Consider the following 20,178-nt stretch of genomic DNA (forward strand, 5'->3'; position numbering starts at 1 on the left):
GATGATCCCAGGCCCTCACATCTGGTGAGCAGGTAGGTACATACCAAGTCTTGTATTTCAAACAAATGCAAATCAATATTCACTTCAGTTTCAAGTGGACTCGCTGCAAATTCTGAACTGGTGAAGTTCAAATGAATGAGGTTTGTTATGCTCAGAGAAGTAATCTGATTATTGGACTCCTCTAACCTGGTCAGAAGGAAGCTAGCATTTCAGGAGAAAAGGAAAGGGAAGGGAAGGCTGGGCCTTCGTACTTAAAGGTAATGTCTTTCATGAATGATGCAGAATCCAACTGTTTAGTAGTATCTCTCCCCCTCCACTTCCTGCACAGCTTGTAAGAAATGAAGTCCCTCACTCTATTACTCTAATTGAATTCCAACTTGGGTAATTACCCTATAATTAAATAAATTTTCCCCATAGTTTTAATTCACTGACAAACAGTGCTAGTTAAACAGCTACATTTCACTCCCAGAAACACACCCCCTCCATTGCAGTGATCAGTGGAGTGATTTATATTTGGGAGATGTGTGTATGAAAAATGCACAGTTCATAAAATATTTTAGGTATCACTCATGATTACATATGCTTTTCTCAGCATGAGATAACATTAATTTCTATTATAATTTTTCATCTAATTTCTCATATGCTTAGTACCAAAAGAAATAAGACAGCTAATTAGCATTTATTTTCTGTACAATTTTTGTTTAGTTAATCAGTAGCTTGTATTTTTTTTTATTTCTAAAGCACATTTCATTATTCCTGGGAGGCACACTGGGGTAGGTAATATTGCTTCCCATTCTACAGATGAAGAAATTGAGGCAGTATTCCCCAAAGTGGGGAAGCCGGTTATTGTCAGCCTTGGAACCTAAGCTTCCTCTGGTTCTGGGTCCAAGGCTCTTTCTATCAAATACTGGGCCACTAGCAATCACTTTGTTTTTACTAATGGAAAAATAAAGAGCAGTACATTTGTGACCTAGTCACAGGCCACTAATTTCTAGTAATTCATGACTTGGCCAGGAGTTGGAGGCTTAATAACTGGGCCCTGACACTGGCCTTGGATCATGAGGCTACAGAGATCCTTTGGGTCCACATGTTATTACTTGGTACAGCTCAAATGGGAGAACAGTTCAAAATGTGATGCAAAATCATACAAAGTGATTCAAATTTCAATTCTATTTTAATGGCCTTTCTTCAAGGATTGTAGATGGCTTTTAATAAAAGATATTAAAGACAACATCAAAATACTCACAAAAAGCAGCAGTAGCAGGGGTGTTATAACAATGCCCTGAAAGAAATAAAAGAGATGATGATCATTTATCAGCATAGAAATCAGCACACTTTCTTTGCCATTTTAAACTCTGATGCATGGAAATGCTTATCCTTTAATAAAACCTAGGAGATAAAAAAGAGGGAGCCCCAATCTCGGCTCTCTCCACCATAATGCCATAGCATCTCTGTTACAATTATTTGTATCTGGCATCTTTAAAACCACAACCACCAATCTTCCTTAAACTCGTCTTCCTTTGCAAAACTTAAGTTGCCTTCCACGTTGCATGTGTATCACTCGGGTGGAAGCTGGCAAGCTTTCTCACTCCCAGGCTTTCAGCTCTACCTCAGATAAAGTGCCTCTTTGCAAGGGAAGACAGGTGGTTTAGTCCCAGTTGGGGTTCTCTCCTGAGCAAAGACCGAGTCAGTTGTGATGAATGAGATGCCGTGATTCTGTAATGCGAACTGATCTCCCCTAGGAAATGAGCTGGGATCTCAGAACTCATTTCGCTTGATTAGACTCCATGTCTCCATGGTGGAAGGCAAGTCTTTCATCTCATTCGGCCACACAGGACCACCTCCGTCCCTCGGCCTCCCCTAGGCAGGAAGGAGCAAAAGATTTGTTTTCTGAGATGACAAGGAACAGTTTGAGGCTGTTGTCGATGAGGCAGGATACAAACTTTTAAGTTTCTTGTAGATAAATCTTTTAACCAGGTGTTTGAGTTGGGAGTGAACTGACAGGTTTCAGTGGAAAGCAGGAGATGATTACTCGCCCCTTAGTTCTTCCTTTATCTCTCCACACTTCACTATGATTTATAAAACAAAACACATTTCATATTTTTATTAATGAATTCTACTTGGAACTTTAAAATCCCAAAGAGTCTGTGTGCATGTGTGTGAGAGAGAAGGGAGACAGGCAGACAGACAGAGAGTATACTCTGCCCAGGATCTATGGACGGTACTGCTGCATTACTTTTGGGAAAGAAGTCCTGTAGGAAGTCCTTTTGTCATTAGTTACTACAATCCTTTGGACGTGGCCCCAGAGGGACTGGCCTATCTTATGTGAACATTGCTATCATGACTTTCTTAGGAGTATACTCATGTGAATATTCACATATATGCCTGTTTTATTGTTAAATAATAGAACACATGCTTCTTGATTGTGCAAACTTTTGCAATAGGGAATATAGCATTTTAATTTATATTATATATTTAACCTATTTGTTTACTAAAATGAATATTGTGGCTTATCAACTCCATTAGTGTCTATGAAACAGGTTCTCATTGGCACATTTAGGAGAGCTACATGTGCAAAATAATTTATAAGAGCTATTGCCTTTCGATGATGTAGAATATATTCAGACTTTAGTAGGAATTTCAGACTTTACAAGGCCAAGTGGAAACAAAAATACTCGCTTGTTTCAGTCTATGTAGGAGACATCGGATTTCAAGTCAATTTGTTTAAACATTTATTGAATGTCCACTTATAGGCCAGGCATTGTTCCATTAATTATAAGAATTAATGGAAACGGATCCAGCAGACAGGGGTAAGGATATTTCAGGAAGAGGGAAGGGCATCCACAAAACTATGAAAAGTTGAGCAGGGTGAGAAGAAAGCATCAAGTGGAAGAGCCAAAGACCAGATCACCAAAGGCCTTGCAGGTCAGGAGAGGGAGCTTGGGATCTGATCAACAAATGGTGAACGAATGAAGAACTTAAAGCGAGGGTGTAATGAGTTGGCAAATAATTTAGTATGTGGACAATGGATATGACTTAGTTTATAACCTAACCAGTTTTTCTGTTGTCAACTCACTTAAATTCAGATAAAAAATAGAATAGAAACATATTACTGTGAGTTTTGGATTATCAATATGCTAATAATACTTCTGAGACACAGGTAGTATATCTGTCATAGGATAAGGATTTTCAGCCAGGAAGAAGGTTGAGTCTCATCACCACTCTGAGGATATTTGCCTTGTGTTTGAGGAGTCACACTGGTGTCATATGTAGTACACAGTGATCCATGTTCTTCCTGCTACCATTTATTTTCCTTTGTAATAGTGGCATGGTATTAGTAATAGTAATAATACCAGTACTATTAATGGCATTTGGCTTCAGCACTTTTATGCACATTTACAATTTGACCTCTTGAAGGAGTTAGGTTATAAAATAGCCACATTTCACAGATGAGGAAACTAGGGTTGAGAAAAGCCAAGCAACCAGACCAAAGTCACACAGAAAATAAATGGCGAAGCCTGGACTCGAGCCTGCTTTGTCCAACTCCCAACCCAGAACTGACTCCACTACACCCCTGGTCCCCGGGGAGGACATCTGAGTGGCCAGTGCAGTTTTCTAGAGTCCCACTGAGGCATGTAGGCAGTGATCAGTTGCTGTACGACCTTGGTCTCTAGTTGACAACCGATTCTTAGACAGGACCTTATTCTGGGAGGCAAAGCACTATGATCTGCAGTTCTTCCTGCCCAGACATTTCAAGTGTATAGTCACCAACACACAGTAGGTTCTTTGCAGTTCTCCCAAGGACTTAGGATATTTGTTCCTAAAATAGTTAGGTATTTGTTTCTAAAAAGTTCCTGGCAAATAGGATGCATTTTCTAATTCTAGATTCAAGGTTCCTCATTATTTTCTCAAAAATGGCTGTTCAAGTTCATTAGCTAAGAATGAATTGTTACACAATGCCAAAACCTGCTTTGCAGCTGTGTAAGGGAATGATTTGGCCACGATGTCATTAATCCGGACAATAGCTCCATAATTAAGGTTTGGTGAAGCCATTAGAATTAGTACTAGAATAATAATAGCTAACATTTATGAGGAACTTAAGATGTCTGAGGGCTTGCAGCGGTTCTCAACCTGTAGGTCGTGACCATCAGAAAACACATATAGCATATCAGATATTTACATTACGATTCATAACAGTAGCAAAATTACAGTTATGAAGTAACAACGAAAATAATTTTATGGTTGGGGGTCACCACAACATGAGGAACTGTATTAAAGGTCGCGGCATTAGGAAGGTTGAGAACCACTGGTTAGTGTCTGTTACATTATATAATCTTCACAACAACCCTATGAGCTAGGGTACTATTATTTCTCCATCTGCTAGGGAAGGAAACTGAGACTCAGAGACACTGAGTGAAATAAAAAGAGGCAATGCTGGAAATTCAATCTTTAGCTTCTCGACTCCACAGCCTGGGGTCCTGAGTGGTGTAAGTAAAATCTTTGCAATCTTACCCTGTTTCCTCAGGGTTATATTTTAAGACTAAACCTGAGAGGAGCTTTAAACTTGTTATGTCTTTTTGATGACATGAAACAAATGGAGAAATAAGCCTTTGTGTGACATGGCTGATGCACTTTTTAAGTCAGGTTTTTGCAAATATCAATGACAAAAAGGTGACCTAAAAATTTAAACTATAACAGCAACAACCATTGGGAGCTGCAAAGTCATATAAACTTGTTATTTTCCCTCACACTCTGAAGGCTCAATTTGATTGCTTCTCCTTTCTCTTTCCCAAGTAAATTCTACACCAATGGCTAAAACCAAGAGGTGGTGGATGAGCACTTCTAGCAAAAGATGTCAATACCCCCACCCCCCCCCCCCCCCCCCCCCGGGCAGAGTCAAGGTCAAAACATAGTTTTAGCATCCTTGCAGTTGGGAGGGTTTGTTAAGCTTTCTGATCGAAATACCTGAAGAATTCAAGTCACAAAGTGATGGGCTTTGATTGTCTCTTAAAAAACCTTCAGAAAAACCATTTACACCTCTGATGTGAATGACTGGGTGAATATATTTCAATGACTTTAGTGGAGAGGGGAAAAGCGTCAAATCTGAGACACCGAGATTTAGTCCATTAAAATACAAACCCAAGTCCCCCCTGCCCCAAACTCCCAAGTAACAACCAAAACAACAAAACTGTGAATATACTTCTCTCAACAGCAGGACTTGTAAAAAGGCAAAACTGAAGTGAATTATAATATTTTTCTTGTTGTTAATCCTCACCTGAGGATATTTTTTCCCATTGATTTTTAGGGAGTGGAAGGAAAGGAGGAGGAAGAGAGGAAGGGAGAAACATCAACGTGAGAGAGACACATTGATTGGTTGCCTCCTGCACTCACCCGGACCTGGGCCAGGGATTGCACCGTGCAACCCAGGTATGCTCCCTTTACCGGGAATAGAACCTCACTCTTCCGTGAGCTGACCGATGCTCGCCACTGAGTATTAACAAAAGGTTTTGCTACACCAACTACTGTGATCACACAGATACTAAAACCGACTCCTTAGGCTTTCGTCTCCAGGATATTGAATGTCAAGCCTTAGGAAAGGTGCTTTAAGTTTTTAATTAAAAGGCAATAACTCAAGGTCTACAGAATGACAGAGTCTCAGTTTTGCAAGGGATCTCAGACCTACCCTGGTCCAGTCCTCATCTGATGTCTGACACCTTTGACTGTCTCTCTTCTAGCTCTGTGGGTGTGATGGCTGAACCTTTGCCAGAGATCCCCTAGGGCAGTGGTCGGCAAACTGCCACTCGCGAGCCACATGCGGCTCTTTGGCCCCTTGAGTGTGGCTCTTCCACAAAATACCGACTTCTGCGCATGGGCCACGAAGTTTCAATCGCACTGTACGTGCGCACCCGCACGTGGTATTTTGTGGAAGAGCCACACTCAAGGGGCCAAAGAGCCGCATGTGGCTCACGAGCCACAGTTTGCCGACCACTGCATAGGGAGACAATGTCCTTGCTCTCCAGGCACATACTGCCATGGCTGGAGCTCTTTGACAAGGAGGAAGCTCTTTCTTATACTGACACCAAACCATTCCCATTGCTGCCCGTCTTCCCCTCGGAGAAACTTAGGGCATGTCTTGTCCCTCTCCTTCCTTGTGATGGCTTTTCTTTTAAAATTTTAGTTTTAGATTGCAGCTGACTTTCAATATCATTTTATATTAGTTTCAGGTGTATAGCATAGTGGTTAGACAATCACATAATTTACAAAGTGTTCCCCCTGAAAATTCAAGTACCCACTTAGCATCATACATAGTTATTACATAGTGTAACTATCAGTTTGTATTTCTTATTCCCTTCACCTTTTTCACCCAGCCCCTATCCACCTCCATGGCAACTATCAGGCTGATGGCTGTATCTATGAGTCTGTTTCTGTTTTCTTTCTGTGTTTATTTTGTTCTTCAAGTGACCTTTTAACTGCTGCTTTTGAATAGTGTAAATAAAATCTCTGCACTCTAAAACTATAATTTTTTTAAGGCTACATTTACAAATTTAAGAATAATGGTGAAGTGAGCTTTTGGGTCCCCACACTCGGTCTTCTCCAGGCTAAAAGTCCCAGGCCCTCCCATTGTCCCTCCTGGGGGAGGGTTCTGAGCCTCTCTTAAGACATTATCTCATCCAAATGAATCTCAGAGTCCACAGCACTCCCTTAATAAAAATTGACCAAAACTTGGAAAAAAGCCCCTAACAGGACTGCACGTCCTTTCTATGCCATCCTGGAGCATGGTTCAATAGGCCAGCGCAAGGGTTATTTTATTAGAGCATATACCTTTGTTTGACTTCTATTTACTATTGATTAGAGCCTAAACTATGACAGTTCATGTTAACATATCAAGTTTTGTCCTGTTGGGATAGAAGTAATTTATGTTTAGTAGAAAAAACATGTTTTTATTGCCCTGTAGTTACGAGCAAAGTTATTTTGCTATGCTTTTCTGATGGGCCCTCATTTCTATAATCTCCTTGAAACCAACTTTACCATCCTGCTGGTTCCCTCATTGTTCAGTTAAATAAATGCTTGGTGTGTTTTCATTCTATGTTTGTAAGAAAGTCGTGTTTTAAACTTTTGAGAATTATACTTTGGCAATTCCTTTACTCTGAACCTTGTATTTATATTTGATGCAAAGCTCTCTTTAAAAAAAACTAAGGGAAAAAAAGATTAATGCTAACTGAGATTTCTAGGTTGTCTCACATTTTGTCCTGTGGTCAGTATATAGGCTATCTTAAAAAGTTAGAGCAAAGTTTATTCCTCAAGCACGAATTTATGTCAAACCAATATGTAATGAGTGAGACTGGCCAGCGTAGCCTAAACAATAAATCATAAAGGGCTGGCAGGGAAGATTTTGGAGATACCTACCTACATTTGAACAAAACGACCAGGGTATATGGTCTTCAGAGACCATGACCTGATAAACATGGGTGGAAAAATATATAGCTGAGTGAACTTTATAGGAGAAAGACAGAGGCATTAGGAGCCTACAGAAGGGCAGTTGGAAAGAAGGTGCTGGGTGCTGGGTGGGTGAGGGCTCTTTCCCCTTCTCCTTCTGGACTTGCCTCTGTAAAACCGGACCTTCAAGAGTAAGCCCCTTTCTCAGTATGTTCACGGCTCCTTCCTGTTTCCTAGCACACAACCACCCTGGGGGACGCTAATGGCAGCGAGTCTCTGAGTCTGCACAGCTAAGAATCCCTCTTCCTGGATGTGCTGACCCCATTGCAGGAATGGTAGCTGGCTTGTCTCAGGGACATACATTTAGTTAAACAAGCATTTCCTGAGTACCCACTATGTGTCAGACAGCATGGTACTGAGGGAAAAGGACTCCAGAGTCTCCTAAGCACATAAAACTTCAGTCGTTTTGGGGTGGAATTTTAAACAAAACTTCAGAAAAGTTTCTGGGAAGCCCTGGAGTTGTCTCTCATGACTGTATTGTTGTTTGTTTGCTTTGCTTTAAGAGGTGAAACTTGAGGATTTTAAAAATTCATAAAAAGGAGCCAAGAGGAGGCAGGGGAATAGAGATTTTGTGAAGAGAAGGGACTGTGCCTGTTACCTGAGGAGGCAGCAGGGAAGGAGCTTCAGTGCACAGCTGGAAGGGTTGACACCTTTCACCGAACAAGGAGAGCAAAGGATAGATTGGGGGGAGAAAAAGACACTTGTATGCTTGATGTCAGAAAGTGGATGGGACTTTCATTGAAGAGCTTCTATTTTCTATGTTAAGCATAAAGTGAAGGGTTTTACTAAAATGAGGGGAAGACAGGTGGGGCCGGCAGGGCTCAGTGGTTGCGCGTTGACCTATGAACCAAGATTCGATTCCAGGTCAGGGCATATACCCGGGTGGCAAGCTCGATCCTCAGTGTGGGGCGTGCAGGAGGCAGCTGATCAATGGTTCTCATCATTGATGTTTCTATCCCTTTCCCCCTCTCCCTTCCTCTCTGAAATCAATAAAAATATATTTAAAAAATAAATAAAATCAAGTCAGGGAAGACAGTTTCAGGGAAAGGGGAAAGTCAGTGATTGGAAACCTGTGCTGTGGCTGTTGGGACAGGGTCTCTAAAACTGTGAAGGTGCTGAGGTTTTACCAAACTCTGAAGACGACAAGTAGGCCTACCGCTGTTTCATGGATGCTGGAAGAAGACAGGAGACTCCTGGGTCAGAGCCAAAGGACTTTATTTCTCATAGCAGAGCAAGCAGCCTAAGCATGATGTTGGCCTCAGTTCCCCTTGCCTCCAAGTTAAGGGGGTGGTGCAGCTGGGCTCAGACGGATGCCTGCACACACAGTGGGTTGCATTACAGGAAGGGGATGTGGCGTTCAGGGAACCTGAATCTTTTATGATGGCAGAAAGTATGCACGCCCTTTGCTCCAGAGGGAGATGGTATTTCTCTCTCTCAGGGCTGCTCACTATACAAACATCCTTGAAAAAATAATTGGGAACCATGGGCAGTCAGTGTCTGCTCATGAGATATATAGAAATGTGAGAGACATGTGGAGAATTGTCTTCCAACAGAGGAAATGTCCAGCAGACCGGCCCTGTTGTTATTGATTATCTAAACACTAGAGGCCTAATGCACGAAATTCGTGCAAGAGTAGGCCTTCCTTCCCCGGCTGCTGGCACCAGCTTCCCTCTGGAACCCAGGACCTGAGCTTCCCTCTGTAACCTGGGACCTGAGCTTCCCTCTGGCTGCTAGCAGGCACCAGGGATCCAGGCTTCCTTCCGGCCGCCGGCAGGCACCCAGGACCCGGGACCCGGGCTTCCCTTGCAGCCCCGGCTTAGTCTAGGACATTCGGTCTAATTAGCATATTATGCTTTTATTATTATAGATTAGAGTTATCAAGCTCATTCTTATTCCCTTCAAACACCACCACTGAGCCAATGTCCTTATATAAGGAAATGATCATTAGATGATCATTTTTAAATCACCCAGAAAACGTCTAAGATGACACTGATCCTCTAGCTCTCCTTGGACACGATGATTCAAATGAGTTAAGAGTCTAACCAGTGAAAGTGATTTCCAACTCAGAACTCTCTCTCTCTCTTTAAATGGGGGAACTGATACACATGTCTGTTTGGAATCTAGGTCCTGGCTAGACTGAACTGTGGTTGTGGACAGCAGCATGGGCCTCACCTGCAAGCCTGTCAGGAACTGCTGACTCTCAGACCCCACCTAGCCCTACTGTATCATCATTTATATTTTTGACAAGATTTCCAGGTAATTTGTAGGCTCATTAAAATTCAAGAAGGACTGATTCAGACTCTGGAGCAGGGGTAGGCAAACCTATTCGGTATAGGCCCAGATATTTATTCCAGGCTTCACTGGCCATACAGACTAGTGTAATTACTCAACTCTGCTGGCAGAGCTGGAAAGCAGCCAGACAGTAAGTACACAAATGTCATGGTCAAATATGGCTCAAGGCTGTAGTTCAGACCTGGCTCTGAAGTATTGTTTTGGAGTAGCAGTTATATTTAAAAAAGAAATGATAGTATAACAAACTTTTATTTTTAATGGTGTGGTTTCTCGTGAACATATGCTGGCTTCTAAGCAACATAGTCTGTTCCTTTGTAACTGCTTAGAACACAACTTCTTAATGATTCATTCTTTAATTTTTCTCTGGGCTGGAAACAAATGACCAGTTAATAGTGTGTAAAATCTACTGTCTTCCTCTTTTTGATATTTGCAGTGACATTTGCACATGGCCAGCTGCTGATTCTACTTCCTTTCTTTATGATTTTTCAAAACCAGCCATTCAGCAGTCTCAAATATCCATTTTCTCAGCACCCTGTGAGGTAATGTGTCTAGGCCAGCAGATAGAGTCTGCTTATCCTGAGCCTACTTTCCTTTGGCCAATATTTGCTGTTTCTAATCTGAAGACGGTTCTCTTTGCTGAAGGTGATGGAAGCAAAGGGAAGTACCAGTGGGAGGGGAAGTGAAGGATGCTGGATAGCAGGCAGAACATGGGGGAATTGAGGCCCCTGACATCCAGTGCTATACAAGAGAAAAAGGGTAAGTGCAAGAACATGAACGAGAAATACCATATACGGTACTAATCAGAACGAATACTGTGACATGTTACAGTTGAAAACAGGGTTGAAACTTACAATTTCTCTTATTACCTTTTAACTGAAGAAGTGAATCTTTTCAGACTCTATAAACTCACAGAGCTTTATTAGAACTATTAACAATTAACTTGGCTTTTTTCTATCCAGCTTAAGAGTGATAACAATTTGAAATTTGATGTCTTCTAAGTTTTTAGATTTAATACGCAATAATTTTCTGAAGAAGCTTCTTAAAAATGCTTATCTATAGAGTATACATGAGACCAAAAAGGCAGCAAAAGGAATTAAGTCAAAGTTTCTTTTTTGTTACATAAGCTTTTACGGCTGAGGAAGTATTTGCCAGGGTTCGTTTCAGCCTGAGGTCTCATGTGTTGCAGTTCCATTTTCCCTGGGAATCCATGGGGCAGGCTATTGAGGATTATTAGCAGCACAACAAGCATTGTACACAAGAAGCACAGCTCTCTTAAAATGTGAACTAATGGTTCCATATAATCCAATGGGCAACCAAGGTTCCCAGAGCCGGAACCTTCTATATACATAGAAGCTTATGGTATGCCTTGCTTCGGAATCACTGCTTCAGTGATACCAAATGCCACCATCCTAACAACTGCCAATATTTATTTAGGTCTTTTATGTACTGGAAAGGATGCTAAATGCTTTGCACACATTATCTAATTTAAAATTCCAATAAATAAGTTGATTTTCCCAATATTATAGTTGAGGAACAAGTGGCTTGTAGAGACCTTGGCTAAGCTGTAGGAAGTGCCAGGAGGCAGAACCCCAGCCAAAGGGATAAAAACAATTGTTGAGAGGTCAAGAGATGGTCCAAAGGGAAGAAAAGTTTTTTAAAAAAGGAGGAAAGTAGGAAACTTAAGATATTCAGGAAATGGATGGTAGAAAATCGATACCAAATATGTAATAGAAATTTCAAAAGGTCAAAAATCACAACACAATCTGCCAGTGGTGAAAAGGATGCACCAAGTAACTCGCTCAGGCCACCAGAGTAGCACTGAATATTTATTACCCATTTGCTAAATGATTTAATGTGTCTCTGCCATTTTTCCCAGTGATGCCTGTAACAGAATGGTACCTGGCACATATTAGGCACTCAATAAACATTCTGCTGCACAAACAAATGTCTGAAAGTGTGCCCACAAGTATTTCCCTCAGGGAGCAGCATGTCTATTTGATGAGAAATATACATCTTCTGAACTGCTTGAAAATGCTTATGCTTGGAATAATGATGAGATGTTGACATTTAATGCCTTCTCTGTGTGCGTCAGGGACTGTTCTATGTTCTTCATCCTCTCAACAGACTTGGGAGAAAGGTGCCATTATGATTCCCATTTTACAGAGGAGAAAACTGAGGTGTGAAGAAAGAAGTGCATGAAATCCCTAAGGCAAGCATGTCAAACTCGAAGCTGGCCAGCCACGGGCCTTTGAGTTTGACATGCTTGCCCTAAGGTATAGGTGGGAGAATGGGAAGCAAGCCACGCGGTCTGGCTCCAGAATCCTCTCTACCATTATGTGGTTAAGAGTTCTTTGAGAATTCAGAGATAGCAGAGAATTCTAGCTGAAAGAAATGTTAGGGATAATTTGTTATCTCATTTTACAGACTGTGGAGTTAGGCCCAAGGGCGTGGTGTCTCTCACAGCCTCAGTTAGTGGAAACACTAAGACTAGCACAGTGTCTTGAATTCCCTGCCCGGTTCTTCATTTCTGATACCCCACTGATTCTCATAAACCAGCTGAGTAGAGCAAAACTCACATATGAGGATCTGAAAACTGTCACTCAGCACCGTTATTAGCATATGGATAAAGAAAAAATATGACATAGATAATAAAATTAGAACAGATTATAAAAGGGTTTTATGAAGAAAATCAAATCATGAAACAGGTGCTCATAAACTGCTAACAAGGCTATGGGAGAACTTTTTTGCAAAATTTTGCTAAAACAAGGTAGAGTTGTGGTAGATGGGGGAGAGGGAGAGTAGGAGGGCCACCAAGGATAGAAAAGGGGGTGATGAAAAGTGATTTATTTGTGGGAGATTTGGGAAAGGTGTGTTTAATGCAGGCCTCTAGATGGCAAAATAAACTTCTAGAAAATTGTAAAATGATTTTCTTGTAAAGAAGACATTCAAAATAATGGTTTAATCAAAACTAGTGTTCAAACTCCTAAGAGACCTTTACACAAACAAACAACAAATAAAAGGACCAGCCTGTGCCTATGCATGTGAAATGAACGGGTTTGGCACAGCGCGTCCATTCCTCGTGGATGTGTCTAAATGACAGCACACGCTGCTGTTAGACCTAGCTGTGACGATCAATACTGAGGGTAAAGATGGACAAAATGAATGGAGACAGCTGCATTCCACTTGCCTCGTCTCATATATCAGTGGTCTGATTTTCTCGTCGTTTTAATACTATTCCTTAGCCAGAGCCATTCCTGCAGCTTAGGAAACTGGCCCTGAACTTCGTGACTCAGAGAGGTTTCAGTTAGGGGGAGGGCATGGATTAACAGTGCTCCTAATAAAGGTCTGTTCCTCACAGGAGCACCGTTGGTCCACATGTCCCCCCTCCCCCATCACCAAGAGGGAGGCAGGAGGAGTCTCATTCAGGCTAAATTTTGTGAGTCTTCTATCCTGACCCCTCCCCACTACCATCAATGGCCAATTTAAACAGGCTTCTCCTTAATAATGTATTTATTTTTATTAAATATCAGTGGCCCACTCTAGGCTCTCTCTAGGGCAGCGCTGCCCACAGTCTGACAATTCCTGGAGGCAGAAGGAAGAACACTAAGGAGGTGAGGAAGAACAATGCCCTGTGAGTTTATTAGAACCGGTAAACAGACTTTGCCATTTTATGATCATTAACTTTTTGGTGCAAAAAGTTCAATAATTAATACAAGTAAATCATTTCTACATAATCAAATTTCCTATTATGACCCAGGAAGATGCAAAGGAGGTAGCAAAAACAATTTTTAGTGCTTAGATTTTTATTTCAAAATTCCCATGATGAATTTCTAAAAACAGTCCTGACTCATTTTTGCTTGTATAATTATATACAGGGAATTCTCCTTAATGTTTCAGCAAAGACTCATTCCTACGCAATTACTTCAGATACTTATTTTTAAATGTACTCTGCTGACCACTTCAATATCTTGGGAATTTAAACGTGCCGGAGAGCAAGAAGTGATCATCTGAAAAAACACATCAATGAATTTAACTATGCGTCTTTAAGGAAACTGAAATCTATGCCAACATAATTTTTCTAGTTCCCCAGTAGAGGGCAACTTCTACACACTGACAATTAAAGAAAAAAATCTATGCACACATCAGTAAGAACCATTGTATGTTTAAAATAAAACAATATAGATTATGCCTATAAATGGATTTTCACTAACAGGTAGCTATAAAATGTCATGAAGCTTTAAATATGTAATTAGGAATTGAGTATATTTAACAATGAGTAATTAGCATTTTGTGATTAATAGAAGTGATCAAAGGAACTTTAAAGTAGCAACCATTTAGATCCTATGATAGAATTATCAGTAACTGAAATATAGAAGGAAAATGATGAGAGTACTGATCTTTAGTAAACATTTAGATAGAGTTTCATTATGACCAAGTTCCAAATACAGCTAACATAAAAGCACAAAGTCTTATTAAAAATAGGCCAAAAAAGGGGGAGAGGAATAATAACACAAACATCTCTAAGTATAATTGAATCTGTTTGTTATTATAAACTTTAAAATAACACTTATCAGTGTTCATGTTTTAAATGACATTAGATATAAGAATGCAAATGTATATATATTTATGTATATGCAAATAGAGTAAAATTCTACCATAATACATCTCATTACTATATAGATTTGGACACAATGTGGTATGTTCTTATTCATTCACTCATTCAATACTTATTTACTGAGCACTTATTATGTGCCAGATACTATTTTACAAGTCAAGAAAACAGTGTGATAAATTCGACAAAATTCTCTACCTTTTTGGAACTTATATACCCCACAATAAAAAATAATGCGCCATAAAGCCTTCTGAAAAGATATGCCTATAAAATAGATGCTTACCATGTTTCATAATGCTGGCTTCTTTTTTTTTTTAATTAAAAAAGGCTTTGTTTTTAATACAGAGAAATATTACAAGAAAAAATAGCTCATAATATTAATACTCAAAGAACCCTTGTTGATCTTATAGTAATCCATGAACTTGATTAGAAAAGTTTTAATTGTATAGAATAAAAAATAAAACGTGAAATTTTCTAGCATCCCACTGTCTCCAGAGATATTAACAGCTCCCTGAGACTCCTTCCAGAGAAGAAAATAATATGCCAGTATCCAACCATCTAGTCCCTTTAAATTATGCAAATTCATAGGTTTCTTAAGACAATCATAGTATACACAGTATTCTGGACATGGCTTTATTTTTTTCTCACTTCACTATGTTTCTTGGAGGTTTTTCCATAGAAGAATATATTAGTGTACCTCATTCTTTTATTTGACTCATTTTATTTTTAATATATAAGTATTTTATAACATCTTATCTTTGAAACCTTAAAATTCTAGTTTTAAAAGTGGTACTACAACTTTGTCTGCAACTAATAAGAGCTATGGTATGTGGTATTAGTAACTGTAATTTAATCTATAAAGAGTGGGAATTCATGGACTTCAAAAAATGACATTTAATTTATTATAAAGCAGCAAATAAAAAAGTAAAAGGAATGAGCACCTGTTTTGAATAAAAACTTACCAATAACTCCATTAGATCACATACAATGTAATAACCTTCCAAAGGGTGTCTTTGGTTGTGAATTTAAAATATTAGTACTTTTTTTATCAGTAAACTTTTATAATAGTTCTGTTATATAATATTTTTGGAGTTCCACTCAAAAATTTTAATTAAACCTGTAAGAATTACTTTGTTTCATTCTATTTATAATACTGCTTAAACCATATATTTATATCAGTGCCATATTTGATATTAAGATGTATCAGAATTTTTTAGTTTACAAAAATATTATGCAAAGTAAAATACAAGGCACTAGGTGGTGCTGTGGGACCTTCCACATAAACCAATGCAGTCAAGTGCTGCACTTGATAAATTAGTTGTGTGGCTAATTCTATGTTTAAATGTTCATTAAAATTTTTTTCTAGATAAACCAGTCTTCTAAATAATAAAAGAAACAAAATGCAAAAGCAAACTGTTGATAGATGACCTCTTTCAGGATGACATGGCCCCTTTCATAATCACATACCCTAACTCCTATGTTAAGCTATTAAAAACATCTTTATATAACCAATGCCATTTTTGAGGCATGCCTCTCAAGAAAGTGTTATTTTCAACTTATCTTTAAAGTTATTTTTCATATGTCTAAGAATAAAAAAATCAGAAAGTATATATTTTTGTCAAATAATTTTTGATTAGGCAATTTCTTATATCAGTCACAGTATATAGTGTAATTGTCTTAGGTTCAATTTGTTTCTATTTTTTCTGTTCTCCCTTGATGTGACTACCTGTTGTAGAGCTGTTAATTCAAATGCTGACAGTGGGGCCAAACTGACAAGGTAAATGTATGCATTAGGCCACGTGTAAAGATAATAGGGAGGGGGGTAACTTGGAAAAAACACAGAGTATCTGCATTCAAATTCAGATGAAAAATAAAACCTACACACACACACCACTTAGGCCAAAGAAAACACATCTGTGGTCTGCATGTGGCCTGTGGGCCACTCATTCGTGACCTCTGACCAAACACAACATGTCCCATACCATTTATTATAAGTGACATTTTCTTAAGAGAAACCGAAGAATTTCAGTTCAAATGAAAAAGTGCAAATGACGTTTCAGCTGTCCTTTCAAAATGTTCTTTTTAAATTACATATGTATGTCTCTCCTTAAAGATAGAAATTACTAATGACTCAGGAGATAAACTGCAGTGGTCGATAACATTAATTCCGCATGATGAGTTTCTACTTTGAAGATAAGCATAGATTTAGCAGCCTTTTATCATCCTCATGGTCTTTCTCTCCCTGCATGTACTTTGAGGATTGTGAGGGAGGTGGAGATGAAGTATTTAATAGTGAATGAATAGAAACATATGATAAACATAAATAAAAAAGGGCAGAATTTATTCACACTGATAGTGATGGTGAAACGTACATTATAGGCACAAGGTGTGATGAAAAGGAATGAAAATGAATTTTTGACAAGTGCAACAAAACTCATCTAAAGGAATGTTTTTCCTCACCTGTCACTGGGAGAAGCCCAAATCATTTGTAAATGATGCACCATTCCAAAATTTTTTAGCTGTCTTCAGAAAGAGCTTGTGTGTCACATAAGAAAATAATATAAAATCATATCATTTTTGAATGGGAAGAGACCACAGAGATGAACAAGCCTCTTGTTCTTCTTGAAAGGGAAACTCGGTGAGGCTCCAGTCTCCAGGCGAGGCTGTGCCATAGGAGCTGAGTGACCGATGCTCACAGGAAGCCACAAGGGAATCGCAATGTACTTTGAATGGGGAGTGAGCCTTACACCAGGAACCAAGGCAATAAGATCATGTTTCAGGAATTTCGAATATTGTCTAAACACCCACAAGAGTCTCGGCTAACCCTGAAAGTCATTTGGACTTTTCAGAGAATTTAATGGGTTCAAACACAGACATATGGGAGAAGTGAGGAAAAGCAGAAATAGATTAGAGCCAGGCTGCATGAATTCTTTCCATTCACTTTTCAGACGGTCTGAAATGCCATCTCAGAGGAGAATTTTTATACTTAATAAGCATCTTGTTTTTCAAATTGCATGTCCTCTTCGAGAGCAGCAGTTCTCACAGTGCGGCCTGGGACCTATGGGATCTTTAAGACTGTTTGTGGGGCTGGCAAGATAAAAACTAGTTTAATGATAACACTAAGACATTATTTGCCTTTTTCACCCTCATTCTCTCACAATCGTACAGTGGAGTTTTCCAGGGGCTACAGGATAGGTGACACCGAAAGATCTGATCCAGGAACAGATAGGAGACTCGGAAGCCAGACATGAAAGAGTTTTGTAAAGTGTAAAACAACGATACTCTCTTCACTGGGTTTTCTTTTTGTTTTGGAAAATAGTTATTTTTCACAAAAATATGTTTGTCTACATATCACAGTGTTTTGTTATTTTTTAAATAATAATTTCCCAGCTTTAATTTCAAATATGATCAATACAGAGGGGTATAACTTACATAAATATAAGCTCTCTGTGGTCCTCAACACATTTTAAGAATGGAAAGGGGTCCAAAAAGTTTGAGAACACTGTTTTTGAGGTAAGCTGCTCACATCTTAGTCTAAATCAATTCCACTACGTGCTAAATACTTATGTGATTCTAAAAATTCCATCAGAATTATTAGAAGCATTTTGTTAGAAGCATTTTGGAGCAGGAAGCACTTATATAGACAAGGTGGGACTGACTAGTTTGATGCAGAGGAGTAAACAGTGGTGTGAGAGCTATGGGCTTAGGACCCGGATTGGGGAGGAAGTAGAGAGGCAGTCAGGAGTGAGCAATGGCAACTGTTTTGTTTTCTTTTTTGTTAATCTTAACCCAAGGGTATCTTTCCATAGATTTTTAGAGAGAGTGGAAGGGAGACAAGAGAGAAATATCGATGTGAGAGACACATCAATTGGTTGCCTCAGCACTCACTCCCCAACCAGGGCTGGGGATCGAGCCTGCAACTGCAGTACATGCCCTTGACCGTAATTGAACCTGGGACCCTTCAGTCCACAGGCTGACGCTCTATCCACTGAGCCAAATCAACTAGGGCACAATGGCAAATGTTTTGATTTAAAAATTTAGCCTGGGACCCATAATACATCTAGGAAGGGGTCTCTTCCTCTTAACCTTTGTTCTCCAAATTGAAATGCAATCCTTCATTGATTTCCCAATAGTCTTAAAGACCCATCAAGGCCTATAATAGCCTGTATGATGTGCTCCTGTCTACCTCTCCATCTCCTCTCTCCCCATTTTTCACCTGACTTTCCATGCTCTAGCCACAGGGCCCTCAGTCCATTTCCATGACTGGGATATTTCCCTTCTACTGCAGATCTTAGTTTCTTTCCTTCAAGGCATCAAGGAAGCCTTCCTGTCAATATCAATTTCCTCTGAATATGCACTCTCATGACATCATGGGTCTCCTTTGTGGCCCTCATCACAGTTGCAACATTACATGTATTTGTGTGATTCTTCATGAATATCTGTGTCTCCTCCACTGGTCTATAAGCTTTACAAAAAACAGGCTTATTTTTACTGCACCTTATAATCTCTGTACATAGTAAAATGCCTGGGGCATAGTCGGGGCTCAATTAATATTTTTGAATGAAGGACTAAATGATTTCTTGCTTCTAGAACTGTTTAATAATTATAATGACAAAAATAGGCCGTATTTATTGAGCATGCCTGTTTTATGTCCTTTGCAAGTGAAATGTAATTTTGCAAACAAGCCCATGGAGAGGCACAATTATACCCCTTCTTGCAGATGCAGGAATCAAGGTACATGGAGGTTAACGAATTTGCCCAAGGTCAAACAGTAAGTTTTGAGGTCAGGATATGGACTCAAACCGTTTGATTGTACAACACATAACATGATACTATTGTTTGTGGGCCTAGTTCAAAATTATGTCCCATAGAAATCAACAATTGGTAAACTTTAGGAAACTAATTTGCAAACTGATAAGTGATTCTAATGGGGAACTAGAATATGTTCTGAAATGTAAAAGTATTGAACAACAAAAAACAGCCACTTTTGCATTAAAACTTTAGTACCTTTCTATGTTCCCTTGATTAAAAGAGAAAGATATTTATGCATCTGTTTTCTGAAAGTATAAGGGCGGTTCAAGAAATAATGACAAAAATGAAGTTCTCTTCCAGATATCTAGAATGAGGTAGCACACCATTGGATTTAGAAAATATTCTCTGCCCTTTTAAAAAGGAAGTGAATTAAAATAAAGCAAAGAGCCTAAACTCTCAGAAATATATATATATATCCCTTTCCCCAACTTGGTTTAATTTAAATTAAAAATTTTCAGCTATGTTTATTTCTTAACTAACACAGGCTTTATTTATATTAACCTGGTCATTTGAAATTACAAATTAGTCTCATGAGTCTTTAAATGCAAAATATAACTGTAATCCAAATTTATTTTTTTCTGTTATCTCAACATTCCTAAGGATATATATCAGTATACAAAAAACAAAATGAAAATCTAGGAATGCTATAAATTCTAACAACTTATCATCTAAAATCTAACAACTCATATCATCATGTTTAAGTTCAATTTTATATTTTTAGTATCTTTGTAGTTTCATTCAATACATAATTATGGGACATCTATTCTATGTTAGGCATATCCTAGAGGCTGGGGACACAATGATAAGGGTGGTCTGGTCTCTGCCTTTGCTCCAACTAGATATTATAGTCTAGTTGGGGCAAAGTAAAAAGTAAAAGGCCACATAATGGAGTGAGGAAAGGCTGCGAAGGATTCCTAAAGAGGTGACATGTAAGACCAGAATGGTGAGTAGAAACGGCCAAGAGA

General features: G+C 39.1%; 1 protein-coding gene across 1 annotated transcript in view; it reads right to left on the reverse strand.

The window, feature by feature from the left end:
- Positions 1 to 20,178, reverse strand: part of SLC10A7 (solute carrier family 10 member 7) — a 191,492-nt gene that overhangs the window by 48,410 nt on the left and 122,904 nt on the right. Inside the window, exon 6 of the mRNA XM_006081754.3 lies at positions 1,247 to 1,282. Coding sequence (XP_006081816.1) covers positions 1,247 to 1,282 — 36 coding nt within the window. The remainder of the gene's footprint in view (positions 1 to 1,246; positions 1,283 to 20,178) is intronic.

The sequence above is a fragment of the Myotis lucifugus genome, unplaced genomic scaffold (assembly GCF_000147115.1).
Source record: "Myotis lucifugus unplaced genomic scaffold, Myoluc2.0 scaffold_1, whole genome shotgun sequence".
Lineage (NCBI taxonomy): Eukaryota > Metazoa > Chordata > Mammalia > Chiroptera > Vespertilionidae > Myotis > Myotis lucifugus.